The sequence below is a fragment of the Leptopilina boulardi genome, unplaced genomic scaffold (assembly GCF_019393585.1).
Source record: "Leptopilina boulardi isolate dan_hultmark-lab unplaced genomic scaffold, ZJU_Lbou_2.1 LbouV2_193, whole genome shotgun sequence".
Lineage (NCBI taxonomy): Eukaryota > Metazoa > Arthropoda > Insecta > Hymenoptera > Figitidae > Leptopilina > Leptopilina boulardi.
In genome coordinates this window covers 130,423-147,914 of record NW_026137744.1, presented here as the reverse complement: position 1 = coordinate 147,914, position 17,492 = coordinate 130,423, and the positions used below count along the sequence as shown (strand labels likewise).

Genomic DNA, 17,492 nt, shown 5'->3' with positions numbered 1-17,492 from the left:
TTTTCCATTGCAACTATCAATATGACATGCGATCTTTATTTAATATCTAGTTATAGTTTATAATTGTCATTCAAAATAAATTAGCCTTGAAACATAAAGTTGAAAAATAATCATTAAATGCGAGAAAAAAATAGAATTTAAATTAAATTTTGTAAAAGTTGGGAAAAATCTTTAATAAAAAAAAATTGAAAATGTTTATACAGAGAAGCAAAAAATAAAATAATGATTACAAATTTTTAATAATGGCAAAAATAAGAATCAGTAATTAATGAATGAATGAATAAATGTGGAAGAGAGGATATGAGTTATCTAATCCGTCGTTTTATTTGGCATTCATCAGTACGAATATCATTCTTACACAGTAGTCACTAGTCAGTTGATGGTGAAGACATGTTGACATCGCATTTTTAGTTCTTATAAGAAGAAAAAAAAATTCAATGAACCTCGGACTTTTATTGCTTAAGGAATTTTTGTTAAATGCTGAGAAGATGAAATCTATTCTAAATTGGTCGACAAAATTTTAAGTGAGTAAAATAATTCTTACATTTTTTTTTTTTTTTTGCAATAAACGGAACTACAAATTTATTATTTTTAGTAAATTTTAAACTATTTGTTGCAATTTTATTGCACAATATAATTTTTTTTTTTATATCAGTGACTTTCTCATATCATTTTGATAATAAAATATATGTGTGATTATCAACATTACAGATATTTCACGCATATTTTCACAGAAATCGCAAACAGATATATCTACTTTGTTTCCGAAAGCGATTATAATTAATTAATTATTATTAATTTATTTTTATTAAACGAATTAATAATTAAAATTTTATAAAAATAAAATTTATACTTTATATCATTTGTTATTCTAAAAAGTATAAAGAATAAACAAATATAATAAGAATAATTCAAATTATTAATTTTTTATAATTACACATAATTATGGTAAATAAATAAAATTAGTAATAAATAAGATTAAATATGTTAAAGGTAATATATGAAAAATTTGTTTAAATTATGATAATTAATTTTTTTTTTTAGTATAGCGGCCAATACTGGCGAGATTCTCACTTGTATGATTATTATTAATCATTTCAAAACTTTATTATCCTTCAGTTTACTATGCAAATCAACCAAATCAACCTAATTGACACTTTGTTCAATTGAATATAAGATTAAAACGCAGACTTTGTTATCTCAATAAAGTGCTGTACATAATTAATTAATATTTTAGAGAGAAAAAAAAATTGTGCTTTTAGTTTTTAAATAAAGTTTTTAATGAAAAAGTGAAAAATTAATTAATTTACATTTAATTAATAAATTAATAATTAATTATATAAATATTAATAAAGTTTCAAAACAAAATTTGAATTTGAAAAGCGCCCTCTTGTATAGAAAAAGAAAATGTTCAAAAAAGTAATTTGACAGATGCTTGTAAACAAAGTGTATAATTGTTTATTTTTAGTAAAAAAAAAAAAAAAAAACAAATATTCAAAAGTAGAATTGCCAAAGAATCTTTATTTTAAGTATATAATTTAGCTCATCTATAGAATGCAAAAAAAAAAATCAATGAAAGTGTGGCCAAACGTTTCTTTTCATAGATCCTTGACATCAATTCCGTATACATAATAAAGAACTTGACTATACTGACAAAATTCATTGCTTTAATTAAAAAGAGGCATTACGAATTAATTACAATCTAGTTATTGTCATTAAATAATTTAGATTTAAACGGTGTAAACATAATAATGATGGGTGAGTTTTTTTATTATATAATTTTCTATTGTTTTTTTTTTCTAAAAAAAAGATAGTGATATTCTTTTATTTTTGTTGTTGAAAAATTCATTGTTAAAATATTTTCCCTACTAATAAACTTTTAAAAAATAAATACAATTATTGCATATGAATAATTGAACATGCGGGAATAATCTTAACCTTAAAAATCATTATAAAATAATATATATTTTTCATTTTTCTAAAATTTTTTGTAAATTTAATATTTATTTTAATTTTAGGATTGAATTGATTAATATAATATTTTCAAAACAATGGCCATATTACTTAAATGTAATGTTTAAAATACACTTTTTTATGGAAAGATGGAAATAGAACAAATTTCTCAGAAGAGATCAATTCGCGAACATTTGCAATTAATTCCCGAACGAATTTCTCAAATTGTGGAACATTTCTTTTATCAGTAAGTTCAAAAGCATGATGCTGGATATTTTTTTTAAACTTTAGATATTCAAAAATTTTATAAATAAAAAAAGTCATTAAATTAGAAACCATTTAAAAGTGATTCATATTTAAAATAATATATTAATTAGCATTTTAATTTCAAAATATTGACAATTTTAAGTAAACTCGATTTTAAATAAATAAGATTATAGAAAATAAATGTCTAATTAAAAAATAAAATAGAAAACTATGCAAATTTTTAAATTGAACTTAAAATTTGTAAACTTTTAAAAATAATTTAAATCAATTTTTTTTTGCAAATTTATTTTAATATTATAAATTAAAAAAAGAATTTTTACAGATTGGGTCTTAAAATTACAAGACATCCAAAAAGATGGATAACAGCTTCATTGATAGTGATTGCTTTTTGTACAATAGGATTTTATCGATTCAGACAAGAGAAAAATCCTTTAAAATTATGGGTTCCTCCCGATTCCGATTTCATTCGAGATACAGAATGGCTGATATCACAATTTGGCGAAGCACAACGTCAAGAAACAATTATATTGACTGGCGATGATATTTTAACTCCAGAAGCTTTATATAAGGTATAATAATTATAAATTATTTCACTATTTATTTTAAATTATAAAATAATTAAGTCGTTTTATTATTTTTTCAAATTTTAATTTTACAAAATTTTTGTAATATTTTTAAAAAATTTTATTTTTCAAAAAGTTCATCTGCTCGATTTTTCATTAAAGAAAATAGTCATTTAGATAAATTTCAATTTGATAGAATTTCATTAGCTAGGAGTTTTTTTTTTTTAATTCAAAATTTCATTTCTTCGAATTTTTGGAGAATTTAAAAAAAAAAAAATTATACAAAAAAATTTCAGTGTGAATTTTAAAATTAATTTGTACGGACAAATAAAAGTTTTATTTTCACGAATTTTTAAATTTCAGCTAAATGAAATAACAACTCGTATAATTGGAGTACAAACAAATTATCCACATATTGCTTGGACGGACGTGTGCTTCAAGTATAATTTTTGTTTTAATTTTAAATAATCATTCATTTCTAATAAAATACATCAACTATTATTATTCATTGTATTTTTTTAATTTAGTTATTACAATTAAATTTCACTTAAAAGTTATTTAATTATTTATTTAGTTTCTTTTTTATATTTCAGAATTCCAGTTGTTACTAATGTGAATTTACGAGATAAAAGAGATATTGACGAATTGGATAATGACTTTTTCGACGAAGAACCAGGAGCACGAATGAATAAATCAGCATTTGAACCAAGTGTTCATGCTTCCACAAAAACATATTGTTCAATTTTTAATAGTTTTCAAAAAGGTTGCCTCCTAGTTAGTATCCTCGATATTTGGGAATTTAATTCTAATTTGATAAAATCTCAAACAAAGGAAGATATAATAAGAAAATTAAATTCAACTCAAATAAGTCCAACATTGGGACATCCAATGAATTACACAGAACTTCTTGGTGGAATAATGAGAGACGAATTGGGAAGAATAATATCAGCAAAAGCTGTGAAAACGGAATTTGTCACTCATGTAAATTTTTCCAATGTTAATTTGAATAAAATTGGCAACGACGCGGGAACAGCCGACTGGGTAAGGTAAGTTTATTTTAAAAAAAAAATACTTTTTTTTCGTCTCATTCATTTTAAATTAAATTTAAGGTGGAAATTTTTATTTTATAGGCAACTAACGAAGTATTGAAATGGGAATCGGCTTTTCTCGATGAATTGGAGCAAAGTAAGAATCAATTGAAAAAAAATGGAGAAAATAATCTTCAACTTTGGTATGAAGCCGGTAGAAGTTTTGGCGATATAAGTTCTTCGACTATGTTTCAAGATGCTGATAAATTAACAATAGGAATTATTTTAATGTTTTTATATGTGCAACTTGTTCTTTCTAATTTTAATTGGATCGAATGGCGAGTGAGTATTATGCTCAAAACAAATAAAAAATATTTTCTATTATTTTACCTATTAAATTTTGATTTAGCTTTTATTTTATTTCAATATGTGAAACAGATGTTTTTTATTTTTCCATTTGTTAAAAATGTTGTGTATTTTTTTTTTTCAATTTTGTCTAATAGATTTTCTATTGTTACAGTTTTGTCTCTCTAGTATTGCTCTCTTGTGTATTGGAGCTGCTTTTATAGCTGCTATTGGTATTTGCTCTCTTTTTGGCGTTCCCTATGGTCCAGTTCATAATTCTTTGCCATTTATGTTAATGGGTCTTGGAGTTGACGATGTTTTCGTTATGGCCGCATCCTGGGAACAAGTGCTCTCTGAAAAAATAAATCGCGTCAAACCATTGCAAGAAAAAGTTGCTTTAATGTTAAGTCACGCTGGTTCTGCAATTTCCATCACATCACTCACCGATGTTGTTGCATTCATCATTGGCACATCCACTGCAAGTCTTTATTATTATTATTATAAATTAATTTTTAAAAAAACAATTTTAATTCCTTAATTAATAGTAATTAAATTTCAATATCAAATTAAATTTTATAACTCGAAGTAAATATAATTTTAAATAAAACTAAAGAATTAAACAATTTAATATTTTGAAAATATTAAATAAGAGTTTATTAATATTAACTAATTCCAAAATTAATTACAGATATTACCATGTTTGCAGTCGTTTTGCATTTATGCGGCAGTTGGAGTTCTTGTTACATTTTTACTTCAGGTAACGATATTCGTGGCTTTTTTCATGATCGACGCAAAACGAATGGAAGAGAAAAGAAACGGTGCAATTCCATGTATTGTACATTTAAATTATGAATCACCTAAATTGGGCACAAAACATTCGATATCATGGAATTTTATTGATAAAATATATTCTAAAGTAATTTTAACTCGTGTGGGAAAAATAATTGTGATTATTATTACAATTGTTTTGGCAACATTTGGAGGTTTAGGATCCTATCATTTGGAACAATGGTTCGATCCAATGTGGTTTCTACCAGAGGGAAGTCATCTCAATGATTATATTCAAGTTCGCAATAAACAATTTCCCGAACGAGGACAACATGCTTTTCTCTTCTTATCGAAAATTGATATTCCTGAAAATTTTCCACAAATAATTCATCTTGTTGATGATTTAAAAAATCTCAGTTACATTGAGAATGTCAAATCTTGGCCTCATGATTTCGCGGAATTTATTGATATTTATTATGGAGAAGGTATGAAATTAAAACAATTAATTTTTTTTCTAGTATTCTAAAAGGTCTTATATATTTATAATAATTAATTTTAGATATAAAGAAGACAGTTATCGACTCAAAACAATTTTATTTTTATCTTTCGAAATTTCTCTTCAGTCAAAAAGGAGGAATTTATCAAAGTAATTTTAGATTTGAGGGGAATTTAACATGTGGCGAAAATACGCCATCAATTTTTATTGCAAGTGTGGATTTTTCATTTTTTAAATTCTCCTCACCCAATGAATGGATACCGGCAATGGACGAAAGTAAAAGAATTGCGGCAAATAGTAAAATTGATGGTTTCACAATTGTTTGGAGTAAAATGTTTGCATCATGGGTAACGGACAAAGTTATTGCACAGGAAGTGACGAGAAATATTCTTTTGGCATTAATTTGCGTTATGGGAATGACAACATTATTAATTGGCGAGCCACAAACTTGTTTTTGGATTTTACTTTGTGTTCTGCTTACACTTTTAGATGTATGTGGATTTATGTTCTACTGGGGACTCACGATTGATATTGTTTCTTGCATAGGTATAAAAGATTATTATTATTTTTTTTTTTTAATAATTCAATTAGTTTTGTGAACTTTATTATTGAAAATATCAAATTTTCGAGAATTCATTTTCTTAAAATTCATAATCTGTGAAATTTTTTTTTTAAATTCCCCCTGAAAAAGGAGAATTTGATAGCAAAAAATAGAAATTCTATTAAAAATTTTTGGCTTGACAAAAAAATTCATGGTTAATTAAAATTAACTTAATTTTTATCAAAACTGGTGTGATATTTTTTTTTTTTTTTGAAATTTCTTCAGGTCTCGAATTGGCAGTTGGATTAAGCGTCGATTATGCCGCACACGTGGCTCATGCATTTCTAGTAGCTAAATCTCGAGATGGAAAATTAAATAGAAGATCACGAATTTTGACTGCAGTTCGTCACATTGGTGCTGCCGTTACTTATGGAGCGGGTTCAACTCTATTGGCACTTTCATTGCTCGTATTTTCACGAGCTTATGTATTTCAATCATTTTTCAAAATATTTCTTCTGGTAATTGTTATTGGTCTATGGCACGGTTTATTGCTATTGCCAGTAGTTTTAAGTACAATTGGACCTCGTAGTCTTCATAGAGAAATAGAAATTCAAGAGAGAGAACTTCAGACAATTAAAGGACCCATAGAGGAGGAAAGTGTTCCTCTTAATAAATCGTAGAATATACATTTATAATTTATTTTTCATAAATATTGGATTTACAGGGAAAAAAAAACTTTATAAAAGAAATATTTATACAAAAAAAAAGTATAGAGAAATAAAAAATTCTGTTTTAATTCATTTATATATATATATTTATTTACATATTTTCTAAGCTCAAAATATAAATTATTTGAAAATTTTCAAATACATTTGAAAACTTTCAAATAAAACTATTCTTATTCAGCTCACACATACATACACACATTCTATCTCAAACACTTAATTTTATTTTAAAACAAATAATTTTTTTAAATATTCAATTGGATAACAATTGTTAATATAAATAAATATATATGTTTCAATAGTTTTTTTTTTTTTTTTTTTTTATACAAATTTTGATTTGTTTTTTTTTAAATATCGATTTTTCTCTATAGAAAGAAAAAACAAGAAATATGTATAATTACTTTCACAATTTGATTTAATAAAGAAAAATAAAAATGCAGTAAAAATCCTTTTTTTTTTTGTTACTTATGTCTAGAATTGTGCTATAAAACTCGTTTTTGGGAAAATTGTGAACGAGTTAATTATTGTCTCCTCTTTTGTAACTAAATAAATTGAAAAATTCACGGAATAAATATTACAGAGTAACGATATTAAGCAGCAGATCGAAATTAATATTTGTATAAACATTTTCTTTTTTCGTTTCTTCTCCTTTCTCAAGATTACTTTGATTTAACTGATATTGAATACAAAGTAAAATATATTATAAGATCTTCTCACAACAATATTAGGAGACATTTTTTTTCGAGAATCTAGAAAAGAATTGTTATCTATTTTTATGTACAACTTTCCAAACTGAAAGTGGTCTCGATTGTAGAAATTCAATTTTCCTTCTACCCCATTTGAACCATAAACAACCTATGATGAAGCACAACATTATTTCTATATAATAACCATCTAACGTTATAGTACATGTTCCATTGTTTTTCATACACAACTGAAAAGAGAAAAAAATATGGTACAAATAATTATAGAGAAATTTAGAAAAAAAAAAGTTATAAAAAGAAGATATTAAAAATTGTGGATTGTATATTATTTTTTTTATTACCTCTTTTTCTGAGCTTGTACTGCAATCATTGGAAGGATCAGTGCTACATTTTCTGAAAGTTAAAGCATCGACGAACCATAGCGCTGCTGTTGTTGGCCAATTTCCACCGAGATTTGCTATTGTATTTAAAAATGTCATATATGTTCCACCGACAGCTGGATCACTAATTTTTGCAAAGAAAGCCATGGAGGCAACAAACATGCTACTTATGCAAATCTAAAAGAAAAATTTTTTAAAACCACAAATTTTATATTTTTGTACAATAATTTTTCTTCTCAAAAAAATTTATAGAATAAAAAATATTTACCTGATGCAAGAAATAGACCATAATTAAACCAATGAAATAATAAGCAGGCACTTCTCCATTTCCTATAAGATGTGGTGTCACCCAAACTAATGTACCAGCGACTAAACCAAACGCTAATCTATTAAAAATAAAAATAAAAACTTTTTTTATTTAAATTAAAGTAATTAAATATTTGTCATATATTCAAAATATGAGAAAAAAATTTTTTTTTTATCTGTTTGTAATAATATACCTGTATGGTATAGCCATTGAATAAATATTCATGGGTTTTGGTCCTGCTGTATATTTTGATATAATTACAGGTAAAATAATTTGCAATGGTATCATTGGTACGACAATCATAGCAAATTTTTCTTTAGGAATTCCAGCCTCAACAAGTTTTAAACCCGTCACTGCATCACAAGCCGAGAATCCAATCTAAAAAAAATATATATATTAATTTATTTTCATTTATATTTCAAATAGATAAATTATTATACTTTTCAAATTTCGTTTTATATTTAAAAAAAAAAATGTAATTTACCTTTGCTGTTAAGAGAAATAAAATCGTGTTCTTCATGCTTGGTAATTTAACAATTGTCCAAAGTAATTTGTACGCCTGTTTCACGTCCATGTCTACTTGTACATCTTTAGTTTCTTTATTTGAATTCTCGTGTTTCAACAAGGCAATAAATGTCGTTGTCACAATAAATACCCATCCCCAAAAATATAAAAATCCTAAAAAAGAAAATATATTTTATATTATTTAATATGTTTGAAAAATTAATAAATTATTACCAAAATTTATTTCATTCAAAATATTTGAATAAACGAAAATTCGTTTAATCGTAAAAATTGAAAAATATTTATTATTGAAGAAAGAAGACAAATAATTATAAATAAAATAGTAAATTAATAAATATCATTAAGAAATTATTACATAATTGAATATTATATATTTTTGACTGTAGTCTTCCATATTAAAAAGTAATTTTTTTTTCTGAAAGTGTTTTATCAATTACCTGGTAGTGTAAGAATTCCTTCGTTCATAGGTTCAGATCTCAGATAATCATTGCAAAATGTTGCTGATTCCAATGCCATAAAAATAACATAACCGAGAAAATATCCTGCAGTTTGTCCAACGCTATTACAAGTCGACGCGTATCCTACATTGCATCTGAAATTTATTACATAAATATATTTTTTTAAATTTAATCGCAAATTAAAAAAAAAAATAAAATAAAGATTTTTTTAAACGCTATTCTCCATAAGACACACAATTTTGTTTATTTAAATTACTATTGAACTATATAATTAAAATGAAATAAAAAAAAAAAAAAAAAATTTTAATTAAATTGAACAAATATGAATACATATTATAATTCCAACCGTTTAAGCATTGTAAGGGCCCATCCATCGACAACAATATCTTGAGTTGCCGCTAAAACATTTAATGAAAAAAATATACACGTAAGAAATCCAATATTGAGATTTTCATCGTCAGTTCCCATCCATTTATCAACATGTCCAGAGAGGAATAACATAAATAATCCCATTAAATATTGTATTGGAACGAGCCATGTTTTTCTGCGGCCAAATTGTGTTAAATATACAGAATCTACAATCGGTGCCCACAAAAGTTTCAATGAAAATGGCCAATTCACTAAACTAAATTCCGCCTGTAATCAATAATTATTTGTTTAGTTTTAATTCATAATATAAATTTTAAGTATAATTTTTTTCTTTAAAAATAAAATAATAAATAAATAGAAAAAAAACGTGACTAATAAAATAATTATTAAATTAATAATAAATATAAAAGTATTTTTTTATTTTCAATATATTTTTTTTTTTTTTTTTTTTGCTTCCTTATGGAAGAGGAAAATTTTAATAAACTTTGATGATAACATTGTTTAAAATTAAATTTTAAAAGAAAAATTTAAATCCAACTTGAAACATAAGAAATTTATTCTAAAAATTCTTTTAATCAATGTTTTTTTCTCACAAAAATGAAAATAAAAATGTAAATCCAAGTAAAATGAAAGAAACCATTTTGAAAATACAAAATCTTACCTGTTGACGATAGGAAACATTTCTATTTTGTAAAAGCATAGGAATAGCAGCACTTAAACCAAGTGGTATTCCTTGTAATAGATATAAAAAAAATAAAATAACAATATTTCTTTCATCCCCTCGTATATCACCATGTTCATGATGTTCGACAATTTCACCGGAACCATCTTCCAGTTTACGTTCCTTTTGCATTCTCTTTTTCATTTTCTATTTTTAAATTTAAAAACAAAAATAATGTCAACGAAAATTAAAATAAATAGATAATTCTTTTACAAGTGCGATAAAACTATTATTATATATAAACAATTAATACGATATAAAAAAAAAAAAATTCACTTCGCGTTATAAATTTAAGGGTTAGGTTGTAAAACTTCCATAAGGAATTACGGACCTTAATAAAGTTATAAAAATCAAATGACGATGTTTATTACACTGCACTGATCGAAATTTAGACATTATTCATCTAATCATCATAACATTAAATCGTATTGAATACATTATTTACTGTTAAAATACGCGCATAAATTAACCATGATATTTTCAACTCTTTTTTCTCTTAACCTCTTTTTAAATAACGGGTTTTTTTGTTTAAAAATGTAACACAATTCTTTAAAAACCAACAAATTTCATTGTGCAAAAATTATATTTAGTTAAAAAAAATTAAAAAGTTAAGTACGATTATTTTAAATAAGTAACTTTGATATATTTCTAATGTCAGTACCACGTTGACAAACAAATACGGTTAGAATGCTTTTATTAAGGTTGATTCATTGCGCACATTTTTTGTGTTTTTCTTCATATTTGCGCATAATCAGCTGATTTCTGAGAAAAGTACACTTTTTAACATTATTTTCATTTTTAAAGTGTTTTTTTTTTTGATTCTGAAAGTGTTTTTTAGAAAAAAGAAATATATAAAACAACTTTTTAGGTTATGATTCTTTTAAGTGAATTAATTTTATAAACAGTGGATTAATTTTTCTCTTTAGTATTTTTTTAAAATTATTTTTATTATTATTTAATAGTTAAAAATTTTTCAGTACATTGCTGTACATTTCTTCTATCACATGAGTGACGTAAATTTCTTAAAATATTTGATTGGTCTATTTCACATGAATTTCTATGGTCAAACCTGATTTTTACATTAATTTGTCTCTACTAGAATCACATGTGCCACGTTGTTTTACTTGAGATTGGGACACGTCATCTTAAACAATTTTCTTATTTTCTTTAAAATTTCCACTTGTTGAAAATATTTTTTTTCTTCTAATTAAAAATAGAATACTTTATGCAATATATATATATGTGTGACACATATAAACATAAATGAGGTTTCCGCAGTAATGAATCAGAATTGAAGACAATTTATTTATAATTGTTTTTATTTATATTATATTTATTTTTATTTATAAATAATTTAATTTTTTACTTTTTATAAATATATTTTATTTTTGTGAATAATTTAAAAAAAAAAAAATAAAATTTCATACTTTGTAATTAAATTCAAATTTATGCGCCATGCTAATATTCCGTTCTGTCCATGCGCAGTAAATCAATCGAAACTATCAATTAATCGATTATATTTAAAAACAACCAATCAGAAAAAGCTTGAATTATTTCAAATTTAATTTTGAATTTGCGCAAATTTTCTTGTGAATAAAATAATAAAAAACCAAAAAACAACATTGTAGATTGTAAATAATGATAAATATATGAGAATTTATAAAGCGTACTGATGATAAAATTTAATTGAATTCAAGTTCGTAAATTATTTATATATTTTTTTGTTTAATGACAAATTTCGCATAAAATACGAAATTTAAAAAAAATGTGAACATTTTTATTAAATTTTTACTATAATCATAAACGTATTAAATCACAAGAGTATTTTATTTAACATCAAGATATATTTTTATGAAATGACATATAAAAATAAAATAAAAAAAATAATTTCTTACGTGTATAATAAACAAAGAAAAAAAAATGAGGAAACAAGATATTTTTAAAATGAATATAAATAATTTCTAAGTTTTTACATTGCTGCATATAAACATTGTACAATCCCGTCCTTCTGAACCAACGAGGGTGGCCAATTTAATCAACTTTTTCATACTTCCATCGACGTAGTCGGCATCAAGAATATTTTTCTGGATACTAAAGGTAAAATAGAAAAAAAAAATTATTTTTCACAAATAATACAAAATAAATTCAATCAAAAAAATGTAAAACGAATAATAATAATATAGAAAATAAAAATTTCATTAATATTTCAAAATTAATGAAAAACTTTATATTTGTTAACTCTAATATAAATAATACGCAAATATAAAAAAATATTTAATTTTACAATATATGAACAACGAGAAATTTTTTATTCAATTCAAATATAATTTATTTTTGAATTTTTAAATAAATATAAATAAATTTTCTAAAAAAATTTTTTTTTTTTTTTTTTTTGATAGATAGAAAAATGATCTAATGATAAAAAAAAAATAATAATTTACATACAGGCTCATGAACCAACGCTCCATATCATGGAAACTGTTTTTGTCTTCCTTTAAGATATCCTTATTTTTTTTTAAATCAGTGATATAATCTTTTTGAATTTCACAAGCCAGTCGAGCAACACATTGTGGAGTTATTGATAAATCAGGTCCATTATTATTTCCAGGAATCTAATTTTTATATGAAAAAAATTTTTATTTCTTTAAATGTGAAAAATTGAAAATTAAAACTTAAAAAAAAAAAAAAATTAAATAGTGAATGTAATTTTACAATAACAAAATTAATTAAAATTAATTAAAAAATATTAACATAATTATTTTTTTTTTATAAAAAATGTATTAATTGTTTATTATTACAAATGAATCATTTATAAATATTACATATTTAATAAATAAATAGAATAGACAAAACGAAATTATAAATTAATTAATAATTATAAAATTTTTTCACTTAATTGTCCCACTAAAAATATTGTTGAAAAAAAAAAAACTAAAAATTTTGTTTTCAATTTTTTTTCCCTTTGATGAAAATTATTATAAATTAAAAATACCTTTGTCACTCGTTAAATATTATAATTTTGTTTTTAATTTTTTTCCCTTCGATGAAAATTATTATAAATTAAAAATACCTTTGTCGCGTAATTCTTCAATATTTTTGAGGGAAAATTTGAAAGTTCTTTATTGAACTGATCTTCAAGATCGCGTTTTCTTCGACCGGCAATGGCGCTTATTGGCAGAAGGACGGGATTTGTTGCTAAAGCTGCTGCAGCGCCAATCAAAGCAACACCTGCAAGTGCTTTCAAAGCAACCGCCTGCAAAAAAAATTTAAACTCACGATTTTAATTAAAAATTAGAAAAAAAATTATTTACAATAATTATTAACAATTCATTGAAATATTGTTAAAAAATTTTTTTTTATTACATCAATTTTACTATATATAACAATATTTATATTAACAATTAACAAAGTACTGCAATGGTATTTGAAAATAATTTTCTATTTTTTAATCTAAACTATTGAATGTCATACAATTATTATTTTATTTAATTGCTTTGATTTTAAATTTAAATTTAATTTTATTGAAATTAATTGTAATGGGCCATTCGGCACTTTTATTGAATAAATTAAATTGAGCTTGATTAAATTCCTCCTTTTCATTTTCATTGTCCATAATTTCTAAATTTTCCACAATTGTTTTATTTTGATAATCAACATTTTCCATTTGAATTCCATTATTATTTTTGGTAATTTTTGAATTATTGAATATTGTCTTATTATATGAATCTACCTGTTGAGTGGCAAAATTTGCCGGTGGTTGTGGTGTATTATCACCTCCAAATCCTGATTCTTGATTTGCTAGATCAGTATTTTCTTGATAACCAGGCCTTCCATATTCACCATCGCCATAATAACCAAATTTATTACCAATTCCAAATTTATTAGCAAATCCAAATTTATTGTTTAATATACTGCCAAATTTACCGCTAAATTTATCAAGTCCACCAAAATTTAAATTTCCTTTATTATTTTCATTGCCGTATTGTGGTTTTTTAAATCTGTAATTTTTATTTTCTCTTGTTTAATTTATATAATTTCGTTTGAAGACAAAAAAAATTTTTTTTTCTTTCTGTTTAATTACAGTATAATTAGGGCTGGCTCGAGTTAATTACCTCTCTGAATATGATTCACTTCCGGCATAAGGTCCTCTATAACTTCCTGGTCTACCGCCATTATCTTCATATTCTGAAGGGTGATTCGAACTTTGCCAACTAAATCTTCTGCCAAAATGTACCAATTACTTGTATTTAATTAATAATTTCAAAAATAATGATTTTCCTTTTTTTTAAATTATTTTTTAGATATTATATATATATATTTTTTTTTTTCTCAAAGAATTTGCGAGGAAATTTAAAATTGCGCGCGTGTGTGTGTGTGTGTGTGTGTGCTTAAAAAATGTGAGGAATTTCTTGCGATATGAGTTTCAAAAGAGGCGGAGAAAATAAAATTTATATGAAAATTGAAATTCCATTTTAAATATTATTCGAAAAATTATTTTGAATAAAAAAATTTTTTTTTTACAAATAATTAATTCAAAAATTTATACTTTAATTTTTTTAAATAAAAAATTTTAAATAAATAATGAAGATCGAGAAATGAATATATGAAGTATAATAAGTAAATATGATGTAAATAATAAATAAATAAATTAACAAAATATTAAATAATATATTTAATATATATATATAAATACTAAAAATTGTTTTTAATTAAATGAATAAATTTATATAATTTTATAAATTTTTTCTAGTCAATTTTATTCTAGTAAATAAATAAATATCAAAAGACTATAAATTTAAAAAAAAAAAAAAAAAAATTAAAAAAACAATTTAATAATTTTTTAATTACCCTTCATCAGGATAAGGTCCATATCGAGGATATTTATCTCGTTCATTTTCAGAACTACTTTTTCTAACTCCTTCAGATCTTGAAGGACCGTTATTTGGACCACAGCATTCGGGTCTTGTAAGAAAAAAATTTATTTATTTTTACATATTTTCTATTATATAATTTTGTCAAAATTTTATTCTTCGATTTTATTTAAAGGTAATTAATAAAAATTGACTAAATCCTTAAATTTTTTTTTAAAAAAATTCTTTATTAGGAAGACAAATTTTTTTTTTAGAAAAAACAAAAAAAAAATTTAATTCTATTTAAAATTTTTGAATTCTATTTATTTATTGTATATTTAATAAGAAATATTCAAATCTAAAACATTAAATAATAAATTATTTTAAAAATAAATTATTATATAATACAATGTACTTAATTTTAAAATCGATATTTTAATTTTATTATTATTAAGCATTTAATTATATTTCAAAAATTTGAATTAAAAAAAAAAAATTATTTTCACTAAATACAGAATTTATATTTCAATTTGGGTAATATTGAATTTAAGAAATGATTAAATTTATACATCATTTAATGACAAAATAATTGAATGTTTGAAAGAATTGAAATTTGAGTATGATATTTTTTAAGTAAATTAATTTTTTATTGTTATCGTTTTTAAAGAACATATAAAATTTTTTTATTTCTATCTTCAATAATAATAATAATAATAATAATAATAATAATAATAATAAACATAATTAAAAAAAATAATAATAACTGAAAATATGAGTGGGGCGAATCGACACACTTGTTCCACTCCGAAAAAAACTTTCCGAGCAAAAAAAAAAGTAAAAGTGATATCAGAAAGTTTTCTTTTTTTTTATGAAAGCTGATATATTTAGAATAAGTTTTTAGTGTACGATAAACTTTTAATTAATGTGAAAAAAAACAAAGTTAAACAAGAAAGAATAAATTATGTGTCATTACGCCCTGTGAGTATTCCTATTTGTTTAAAATAAAATTAGAAGAATGTCTATAATTTAGTTACAAAATTTATGAAAAATTAAAATAAATTAACATTTGAAAATGATTGAATTAATTTTATAATATTCTTTTATTATAAAAAATTATTTTTTGTAATTTTTAATTTAATAATAATTAGGTAAAAAACAAAAAAAATTTTTTTTTTTTTTTTTTTAATGTAAAATATTAAAGTAACGTATCTTTAATTTCATGCGAATATCCAGAGGTGGGTCTCAATTTTTTTTGATTTTTATTATCACCATCAGTAGTGTCATCGTTTTTAATTTGTAATGGATTAGATGTGACTTTAACTTCATCTGATTCTCTAATTGCAATTCGTTCCTCCACAATTGTTGTTGCAGGACGTATATCAGAAAAATGTTTTTTCTCTTCCTGTGACCAAGCGGAACAACTCACTCCGATCGAAACGATCAACACGCAAATTAAACACTCTTTATGCATTTTTTTTTTTTTTTTTTTTTCAAAAATTTAATTTCACCGAAAATATTTTTTTTAAGTCATTTGTTAATTTTTTTTTTCACCCTAATTTGAAATTGAATAAATATAAATTTCTTTATTTCATAATTTTTTAAGAGAAAAAAATAAAATTTTATTTTATTTATTATAAAAAAATGTATTTATTTAACTTTGAAAAAATTTAATTAAACGGAACGCACTTGTTTTTTTTAAATGTTTCAGTTTTATAATAATAGCACTTTTTTTTTTTAATTTAAAATTTTTTGAATCACAAAAATTATTATGTATATATGTGTGTGTGTTGAACTCGGAGATGATGGAACTATTATGCCTCTCTAATTTTTGAGTCTCACTCTTTATAGTTGTGGTCACACATGAGGTCCTGTCAGTTTATATTTATTTCACAGGTACGCATAATGGACAACGCAGGTTAATCATTAGGCAATAATTGTTATTGGCCAATTTTCCATGTGAATTATATTAAAGTCACTGTAAATTTGACAATTACAGGCTTATTACGCTATTTAAACTATAATGCTCTTTTTGAAGCTTTAAAAAAAAAAATTTTTACCTTCCGTTGTCGAAAGTTTGATTTCTACATTTTTTCCCCCCGTATTATATAAAGATTTCTTCACTGTCTTCATTTAATTTTTTTCAAACACAAATTTCGTGAGTAATTATTAATTATTTTTCATTATTGTATATAATTATATTTTATATTGAATATTATTTCTAAAAAAAAAATATTGAAAATTTTCTCCAATTTAGTTGATTAAAATAAAGTTTATATTAAATAAATTAATATAAATAAAATCATTTAAAAAATGATGTAAATTATTATTTCCTTTTTTTTAAATAAATAAATAAATAAATAATTAAATTAATTATTTTTTATAATTTTAATTTTAATAATAAATAAATTTAATAAAAAATAATTAAATTCAATACATGAAAATAAATAAAAAATTGTAAACAGGATTTAATCGCGAAAGAATAATGTATATTT

The 17,492-nt window shown here is 23.0% G+C and overlaps 3 protein-coding genes across 4 annotated transcripts; 1 reads left to right on the top strand and 2 right to left on the bottom strand.

The window, feature by feature from the left end:
• Positions 1–329: 329 nt before the first annotated feature.
• On the top strand, positions 330–6,761 carry LOC127277995 (NPC intracellular cholesterol transporter 1-like). Its single transcript, XM_051299476.1, has 11 exons — positions 330–524; positions 1,605–1,758; positions 2,019–2,200; positions 2,543–2,789; positions 3,147–3,223; positions 3,377–3,824; positions 3,914–4,153; positions 4,332–4,634; positions 4,845–5,409; positions 5,484–5,966; positions 6,247–6,761. The coding sequence occupies exons 3-11, from the start codon at positions 2,103–2,105 to the stop codon at positions 6,639–6,641; spliced, it is 2,856 nt and encodes a 951-aa protein (XP_051155433.1). The 5' UTR covers positions 330–524; positions 1,605–1,758; positions 2,019–2,102; the 3' UTR covers positions 6,642–6,761.
• A 322-nt stretch (positions 6,762–7,083) lies between these two features.
• LOC127277990 (acetyl-coenzyme A transporter 1) lies at positions 7,084–10,839 on the bottom strand. Of its 2 annotated transcripts, XM_051299467.1 has the most exons (9): positions 10,482–10,839; positions 10,091–10,297; positions 9,407–9,696; positions 9,040–9,194; positions 8,562–8,755; positions 8,271–8,455; positions 8,039–8,156; positions 7,732–7,947; positions 7,084–7,620 (listed from the first exon to the last, which is right to left on the bottom strand). In XM_051299467.1, the coding sequence occupies exons 2-9, from the start codon at positions 10,292–10,294 to the stop codon at positions 7,450–7,452; spliced, it is 1,533 nt and encodes a 510-aa protein (XP_051155424.1). In that variant the 5' UTR covers positions 10,295–10,297; positions 10,482–10,839; the 3' UTR covers positions 7,084–7,449. The 2 variants fall into 2 exon arrangements, with proteins under 2 accessions (XP_051155424.1, XP_051155423.1); XM_051299466.1 differs by having other exon boundaries at positions 10,091–10,839.
• A 766-nt stretch (positions 10,840–11,605) lies between these two features.
• LOC127277991 (uncharacterized) lies at positions 11,606–16,752 on the bottom strand. Its single transcript, XM_051299468.1, has 7 exons — positions 16,210–16,752; positions 14,999–15,113; positions 14,263–14,370; positions 13,881–14,148; positions 13,221–13,403; positions 12,596–12,762; positions 11,606–12,241 (listed from the first exon to the last, which is right to left on the bottom strand). The coding sequence occupies exons 1-7, from the start codon at positions 16,469–16,471 to the stop codon at positions 12,112–12,114; spliced, it is 1,233 nt and encodes a 410-aa protein (XP_051155425.1). The 5' UTR covers positions 16,472–16,752; the 3' UTR covers positions 11,606–12,111.
• Between the last annotated feature and the right edge of the window lie 740 nt (positions 16,753–17,492).